Here is an 8,077-nt window from a genome sequence, read left to right as displayed (position 1 = left end):
AGCGAGTTCAGAACTGAACCAATTTTAAATCGAATTCAATTTAAATCAATTTATTGACTTGTAAAACCAGTCCTGAAGCGCACACACGAGTGAAAAACATGCGATATAAAATACTTCAAAATTGGATTGCGACTCAAGCAAGAATATATCATAAGGCAGTTCAAATTTGGATCCAGTCAAACACGAATGTATCATATCTAGCCTTGTGCAAGATTGAACAAAATCACCCACATATGAAACAGATGGCCTCATTGTTTTAAAGTATGTAAAATACATATGAAACAACACTCAATGTTGCGACTCAAAATTCCAAAAGAAGTTTCTTCAATCATAGTTTCATACATGATCTAAAGAATTTAACTAAATAAATAAAGACCAAAAGCGCAAGGTTTAAAATTGCAAAATACAGAATGACAGGTTTAATAAAATGAGGCAGAGGTGTATAAGTAAACTATGTTGCTATCACTCCCCTTAAACTCCGACAGAACAAAACTACTAGTATGAAATAACCATAAACTCCGACAGAACAAAACTACTAGTATGAAATAACCAAAAATTCCGGCAGCCGCGAAAAATGCCAATAAATGTCTCTAATAAACATAAAACAGCATCCCCTGCAGAAATTTTTTTTTCCAGACACCAGTTAGTTGTGAATAATGAAAACTGTCTTCTACTAATCAATAAAGCTGAGTAGTCATCAGAGACAAAATCAGTATTCAACAGCATGCTACATGAGCAAGTAATCAAATTTTTGGCGAGCTGACTTGCTACATGATTAATAACGCAAGAAGCCCATACGAAGTACATACCTGTTCTAGCGTCTATCAGTTTTTCCAGAGGAGCGCTTCCCAGAAAACAAGTGCTTGGGCTTCAGGTTAGGTATAACTCTATCAGATTCTCCACGACGGGCATCCTTGTTTCTCTTCTTGACAGATTTCTTTGCAAGTTTAATTGCCTTGATCTTTTGAGCAGAATCCTTGAAGCCCTCTCCAGGCACAACTTCATGTGGTGGGCGTGACACCGACCTGGACCTTGAGAGTGATCTGCTCAACCGCTGCTTTTTGCTAGGTGTGTCACCATCAATATCCATTCCATCTCTGCCATCAGCACTTATCCTTTCAGGTGATCTTTCTCTTTTCCGGCCTCTTGTAGAGGCAGATCTGCTGCGCATTCTCTTAATTGCCAAAGTAGGATCAAGGCCCAAAGATGACAGTTGCCTTCCCATTCTTTCTGATGTGTATTGCTTGTCCTTGTCAAACTTCCTTGGAACAGTTGGTCGATTCTCAGCATTGCTCTTTTTAATCCTATGCTGCTGGATGAGCAAGCTTTTCTTCTTCCTAATCTCAGCTAAAGCTTCTTGCTGTTCAGGCGTCAATTCAGTTCCATCAATCTCAAAATCATCATCCTCAGCTTCTGCCTGTCTTAACCCTTCTTCTCTTTCCAACTCTTCAACCCTATGCAGAATATCAGGATCAATGAAGTCATACACATTGTGCCCATCTAAAATTTCTGGCAATATATCTTCTTTCCATTCATCACTGGCTAAAATGTAATTCTTTCTCAAGTTCATTGAATATACACCTGCCCCACCATTCTCATTCTCCAGATCCTTTTCAGTTTTTCTCTTTTCCTTCTCAGCCGCTTCCTTAGCTTTAGCTTCTAAAACTGCTTGAGGAATGCAAGGTGGTCTTTCCTTCTGGTCACGAGGCTTTGGAACAGCAACATGAAACCTATTCAAGCAATCATTAATTTTCTTTGACTTCATCTTTATCTCCACCCTCTGATTCAATAACCTTTCACATGCTGCATTTTTTACTGCAATTACCCCTTCTTCTGTCAAAGTGCTCATGGTCAACAATACACTGTCATCATCAGTAGGCTCACCCCCTTGACCAACTAGAGTCTTCAAGGCTTCAGCTTGCATCTCCTTGACCAACTTCTTGTCTTCCTCAGATATCCCCTCCAATGGTTGCAAGTCAGTCTTGTTGCAGACTATAATCAGTGGCTTGTTCAGAAACAAAGACTTAATGCTGTGAAATAGAGCTGCCTGCTGAGCAATAGTGTAACCACAAGACCCAGAGATGTCCAAGAAAAACAATATTGCAGCTCTCAGATGTGCTAGAGCAGTGATACTGCACATCTCAATAATATTGCGGTCTTCAAATGGCCTGTCCAAAATCCCCGGAGTATCAATTACTTGGTACCTTAGATACTTATAATCTGTATGACCCACAAAGAGAGATTTTGTAGTGAAAGCATAGGGCTGCACATCAACATCAGCTCTTGTAATTTTGTTAATGAACGAGCTCTTGCCAACATTAGGATATCCACAGATCAAGACAGTCCTTGTATTTGGATCAATCGATGGAAGCCTAGCCATGTGCTGTCTAACTTGTTCAAGATACGCTAAACTTGGGCCAATCCTCTTGATCACAGTGCACATGCGGCCAAGAGCGGCCACCTTCAGACACTTGCATCGGTACAGTGAGTCACCATACTTCAGCAATTTCACATAGTCCTTTGCAATCTTTCCAATAAGATTCCTGGCAGTGTTGATTTGCCCAAGGGCAAGCTTGTAATGGTCTTTGTTGTAGAGCACATGGAGGAGATCGCCATAGAAAGGATGAATATCATCAAGCCGAGGGAAATCATCAATTATGGTGGAGAGCTTATCATAAAAATTTTGCTGTGTATACTTCACTTTGCGCATGTAGAACTGGCGCAGCCGTGAAATTGCATATCCTTTATGCACAACTGTTGGGGTCTGACGCTGAGTGCGAGAGAGGATGATATCAACGAAATCCTTCCCATTAGGCACCACAGTAATCTTCTTAAAGTTATATTGCACCATCTCGCTGTATCAGCCTACCTACCACATATAAACCAAATCTGAAAATTAAAAAAAAAACATAAAAAAACACCGAACCAAGGAGGCTAAACAAAACAGATACAGGTATTGCAAACAACAAGGTAACACTCCATTTAAATAGATGCTTAACATAACGTTGTTCGTCAATCAGATACTCTTATATAAATGTAACCATACAGGCTAAAAATAAGCGCGTTTAATAGCAGCGATGTAAGTGAAGGAAATCGAGAGATAATTCCACATGTCGCAAATTGCAGCGGTATCATCGGAATGATTACGATACTAGAAATTCAGTTGATCACCGCAAAACTTATAACAACATAGAATAATAGCCATAGAATGAATCTAGAATACAAACCAACAATAATACAATAAAATAAGTCGTGAATTAAATTCATCGAGCCACATAAACTTGAGATCCCATGCTCATATCTGAGAAACTAAGCAAGCAATTACATGTATGAAGGAAAAACTAAAACGAAAGAGAGACTCACCCCACAAAAATCGTTCACTCTGAGAGTCTGTGATGTGTGAGCGTTTTGCCGTTACAGGCGGTGTGCGCTAAACAAGGGTATAGAACAAGGGTTTTAGCATTTTATACCGGAGGAGGCTGGGTTACAATTGATAAGCTAGCCCAACCCGGCCCAGTTAAACTGTTTACGTTACTACGGCCCAACCTGGCCCATTTAATCAATTTAATTAATTTAAAAATGTTTGTTTTTCTTTTCTATTGATTAAAAAATAAAAATAAAATAGCGATAATTTAATTTCTGGTACCTGACCGTAAACCGATGAGAAGTGGAGGTTGGAAGTGATGTTGAGGGTGGCGGTGCGATGGAATTGGAGGCCAATGGCTTCTCTGCCTCAAACTCCCTACACGTGCCAACTCTTTCACACGCTTAACCCTAGGCCTCGATTCTGCACCTTCAAGCTTTTTCCTCGACCTTATTCTTCTGTTGTTGCGCATGCCTCGCATCCTCTCTCCGGCGACGTGGACCGCCACCTTCGCTGCTCCATGCCGCATAACTCGCCGCTCCGTGTCGCGGTTCTCGTTAGCGGAGGCGTCGACAGTAGCGTCGCTCTCCGGCTGCTCCACGCCGCCGGTCATTCCTGCACCGCTTTCTACCTCAAGATATGGTTCCAAGTACGCCTTCCTTCTTCGCTTCTGAAATTAGGTCGTTCTTGTTGTGGCTCTTGCTTGCTTGCTTTCTCATGTGTGGTTTTGTGTAGGAAGATTTCGAGAACTTTTGGTCTGAGTGCCCCTGGGAAGAGGATTTGAAGTATGCCAAAGCTGTTTGTAATCAGGTCGCTTTGTTATCAGCGTCTTTGTTGTACATTATGCTGATCGAGACGTTACTGATGGAAATGCATATGGTTTTTTGTATTTGCAGATTCATGTACCGTTGGAAGTTGTTCACTTAACTGATGAATACTGGAATAGTGTGGTGTGTGAGACCGACTTGACTACTTTTGTCCTATTTTTATTCACTTAGATAACAAGAATTTTAAGCTAATTGTTTGGATAAACTTGTGAATAATTACTTATAGGAAAATAAAATGAATTAAGTTTATGTGGTAAGTTAAAATTAGTTTATGCCTAAGTTAAAATGAATTTTTGGAGAAGCTAAATGTGAGAGTTTTTATAAATTAACTTCTGTATTCACTAATTTTAACTAATAAGAGAAGCTTAATTTATTTTACTTTCTTAATTTCTTCAATTGTAAGTGCTGACCGAGAAGGTTATCAAAACAGGACTAAAATATATTTAATTGCAATAGTGTAGGTCTGGGCTACCTCTTATTTGACTTATTTCTCACCTGCATATCAGGTTTCTTATCTTATTGAAGAGTATAGTAGTGGTCGAACTCCTAACCCTGATGTTCTTTGCAATACAAGAATAAAGTTTGGTATGCGTCTAGTCACAATGTCACGTACATTGAATCCAGTCTTACCTCTTTGTAGTTTGTTTCGTTTTCTTTCTTTCTGTCATTAATCAAATGTCTTTTGTTAGGTGCATTCTTGGATGCGATCGGTGGTATGGGTTTTGACTATGTTGCCTCTGGGCATTATGCAAATGTTGTCCATCCATGTGCTGATCAGATGAATGAGCCTTCTGTTCTGGAACTATCACAAGACATGGTGTGATATGAGATATATATTTAGAGTTATAAAATCTTGTTTGTGTTTGTGGTTTGTAATTGTATATAAGTGATATTTCTGCACTTTCAGCACTGTCTGAAGAATCTTCGCTGATTAACTGACATAAATTGTTTGTTAGTCTTAAGTTTTTCATATTTCTTTGCTTGCCTGTTTATTGCCCGGGAAAATATTTTTGCATGCTGATAGATCCTAATGTGATTTTTGAAATTTTAGGTAAAGGATCAAACTTACTTCCTTTCACACCTCTCACAATCCCAGCTGAAGCGACTTCTTTTTCCACTTGGTTGCATTCCCAAGGTTTGTTGTGACTTTGTTGCATTTTCAATGCTTAAATTGCATTTAAATTTGTCTGTGATTCAAGCCACTTTATGATGTCTAACATGAGAATTCAGGATTTGTTATATATTTGTTAATTTTTTTGTGCCTTCAAATTCAATTGTTGTTTGCACTTTAAAACACCGCTTGCTATCTCTTTTTATACGGGAAACAATATGAGAAATCAGGTGGTATGTTTTCTGAATATATTTATTAAATAGTTCTGTTCGTGCCCTTAATTTTGGATAGTAAAACTATTCATAAAGGCCAACATGTTATCTTTTTCTGTATGAAGAACTTTTTTTGTAATACCACATGTTGTTTTGAAGAATTTTTAATCTAATTTTTATCTCCTGCCACATCATCTGCAGGATGAAGTGCGCAGGCTTGCCACACAATTTGATCTACCAAATAAGGATAGAAAGGATTCCCAAGGAATATGCTTTTTGGGCAAGGTATGTGGTGTGAACGGCTTCTTTACATATCTATTTCATGGTGACAAGTATATGGACCAAAAAGAAAAAGTGATGAGAAGTAGGTCATTGCAAATCATTTTTGAGCTTTCCGGTAGTTCTAAAAGTGGAAGATTAAATTAAAAATCTCCCTTATAACTATGTCCATATGAATTGTTGTACCCATTTATTTACTATTTTAAACATTAACAATGTCATATTATTGTTTAGAAGCAAGTCTTGATAGATTTCTTTCATGTTTTTTTGTTCGCTTTTTTGAGTTATAGATAAGATTCAGTGAATTTGTTGCAAGACATATTGGGGAGAGAGAAGGTATCATACTGGAAGCTGAGACAGGAGATTTCCTTGGCAAACATCGAGGGTTCTGGTTTTATACTATTGGTCAGCGCCAGGGTTTACGGCTTCCTGGAGGTCCATGGTCTGTTCCCTCTCTATTTCTTTCTGACATTGTTAGCATTTATCTGATAAGTTTCCAATAATGTAATCACACACTCCATTTTGTATTGAAGATTGATCCCCATTGTAGGTGCAGAACAATGAAAGTATAAATATGATCTGCATTGTACACACATTTTGATCATTCACTTGGAAGGGAGCATTTTTTTCCCTTAATTATTTTCTCCGCCTTGAGTCATTTGAAAATTTTCTTTCAATGCATTTGCATCCAGACGTCATGTTTGAGCTTGTATTAAAACAGAAAAAGAAATTCATCCCATTTGTTATTTATGCAGGTATGTTGTCGAGAAGGATGTTAAAAACAATGTAGTTTTTGTGTCAAGAAATTACTTTTCCTTTGACAAAAGAAGGCGTGTATTTCGAGTTGGCTCTTTTAAATGGCTTAGTGGGTTGCCCCCAGGCCAGACAAGTCAGCTCCAATGCAAGGTGGGTTCCTTGAATATCAATTTCTCTTTCCTGCTATTAAAAACGTTTTCCATTTTTGTAGTACTTAGACTTCTGGTATTTTAACCTTTTCAGGTGAGACATGGTCCTGGATTCTATGATTGTAGCTTACAAATGGAAGTGGAAGGAGATGGGCAATATCACTCTGCTGTTGTCCACATATCTGAAGATGATCAAGGCCTAGCAGCTGGGCAGTTTGCGGCCTTCTATGAGGGAAGAACATGCATAGGTTCTGGTGTGATTTTGGAGTTCTGGGATGATCAGAGTTTTCCAGTATGTACGAAAGCTTTAGAAATTGCTAGAATGGAAGATAAATCAAAGATTGGGAATCCAGTAAAAATAAAAGTTAAACCCGATAACCCACAAGAAGTGAGTGATTCTGCAGTGTTAGCAAGTAAAAAATCATAAGGGGATAAGAAATTCTAGAGTTACTAACACTGAACAAAACAGGCAGACATGTCAGAGCAGCTTCCGTATTCTCTTTCAATTGGCTACAAAAAGTCACTGGCAAACGTGGATCTTCTGATCCGCAGAAACATTTTTTTTGTAGGGACTAGAAGGATGGCTATTTATGTTGTAATACAAAGTTAAGGCAGGCGAGAAATTAGTAGCTTCCATTATTTGGTGTTTTGAATTAAATATGCCTTCTCATGGTTTCTTCGGTACTTTATTGACATTGTACCATATGATGAATGTCTTAGTTTATAATTTATCAATGAAAAACAAATATTATGGCATGGAACCATGGACAAAGCGAACAGAAAAATATAATGCACAATCACAATCAATTAACTGTATACACTATCTACAATTAATTAAATATATATCCATTCAAGAGACAAAATTAAGTATATGAAAATGATACATGCATACATAATTGAATTAAAATGAAATCACAATTAAAAATATAATTGAATTAGTCTTTGATTTTTAAACATTGTGTGAGCGTGTCTAATTGTGACAAAAAAAATACCAATTAACACTAAATGCAAACTAATTAAACTAAATCATAATGGATTGATTTCGACAATCAACATTTAATTGGTTAAAAGGACGTAATAATTAACTCAACTGAATCTAAAATATTAAGAGGAAGTTATAATCAATTAAAATGAATCTATAACTAATTAAAAGGATGTTTTAATCAAGTAAAACAAACATATAACCGATTAGATTAACACAACTGATTAAAGTTAATTTGATAAGAGGAAACATTAGAATCAACAAATAATCGATTATGTCCCGTATAGAGTTTAGGGTGCTAAATCATGTATAGTGCATAATCGGTATCTCCAGTGCGAATATAGAGTAAAAAAAGTTTATAATTGATTATGAAAAATTCCCTCACACTCTAAAATGT

The 8,077-nt window shown here is 37.3% G+C and overlaps 2 protein-coding genes across 5 annotated transcripts; one reads left to right on the top strand and one right to left on the bottom strand.

The window, feature by feature from the left end:
• Nucleotides 1-213: 213 nt before the first annotated feature.
• Nucleotides 214-3,492, bottom strand: LOC109813393 (nucleolar GTP-binding protein 1). 3 transcript variants are annotated; one of them, XM_020377571.3, is made up of 3 exons: nt 3,364-3,492; nt 810-2,869; nt 214-614 (listed from the first exon to the last, which is right to left on the bottom strand). In XM_020377571.3, the coding sequence occupies exon 2, from the start codon at nt 2,849-2,851 to the stop codon at nt 815-817; it is 2,037 nt and encodes a 678-aa protein (XP_020233160.2). In that variant the 5' UTR covers nt 2,852-2,869; nt 3,364-3,492; the 3' UTR covers nt 214-614; nt 810-814. The 3 variants fall into 3 exon arrangements, with proteins under 3 accessions (XP_020233160.2, XP_020233161.2, XP_020233162.2); XM_020377572.2 differs by having other exon boundaries at nt 810-2,865; nt 3,364-3,431; XM_020377573.3 differs by having other exon boundaries at nt 810-2,889; nt 3,364-3,421.
• Nucleotides 3,493-3,627: 135 nt separating this feature from the next.
• On the top strand, nt 3,628-7,454 carry LOC109813394 (tRNA (5-methylaminomethyl-2-thiouridylate)-methyltransferase). Of its 2 annotated transcripts, none has more exons than XM_020377574.3 (10): nt 3,628-4,013; nt 4,100-4,174; nt 4,261-4,314; nt 4,698-4,776; nt 4,881-5,008; nt 5,243-5,326; nt 5,716-5,799; nt 6,084-6,235; nt 6,549-6,699; nt 6,793-7,454. In XM_020377574.3, exons 1-10 carry the CDS (start codon nt 3,684-3,686, stop codon nt 7,123-7,125), a joined length of 1,470 nt encoding a protein of 489 aa, XP_020233163.1. In that variant the 5' UTR covers nt 3,628-3,683; the 3' UTR covers nt 7,126-7,454. The 2 variants fall into 2 exon arrangements, with proteins under 2 accessions (XP_020233163.1, XP_020233164.1); XM_020377575.3 differs by having other exon boundaries at nt 3,870-4,013; nt 4,104-4,174.
• Nucleotides 7,455-8,077: the final 623 nt, after the last annotated feature.

Source organism: Cajanus cajan, chromosome 8 (assembly GCF_000230855.2).
Source record: "Cajanus cajan strain Asha chromosome 8, NIPB_CcT2T_4, whole genome shotgun sequence".
Lineage (NCBI taxonomy): Eukaryota > Viridiplantae > Streptophyta > Magnoliopsida > Fabales > Fabaceae > Cajanus > Cajanus cajan.
This window is presented reverse-complemented; position numbering and strand designations above follow the sequence as displayed.

Bases quoted from the DNA above. Each gene is read 5' to 3' on its own strand.
- LOC109813393 (XM_020377571.3), bottom strand. From the start codon at position 2,851: ATGGTGCAATATAACTTTAAGAAGATTACTGTGGTGCCTAATGGGAAG.
- LOC109813394 (XM_020377574.3), top strand. From the start codon at position 3,684: ATGTTGAGGGTGGCGGTGCGATGGAATTGGAGGCCAATGGCTTCTCTG. The intron at 6,236-6,548 runs GTCTGTTCCCTC...TTATTTATGCAG, and splicing joins CGGCTTCCTGGAGGTCCATG to GTATGTTGTCGAGAAGGATG. The intron at 6,700-6,792 runs GTGGGTTCCTTG...TAACCTTTTCAG, and splicing joins CAAGTCAGCTCCAATGCAAG to GTGAGACATGGTCCTGGATT.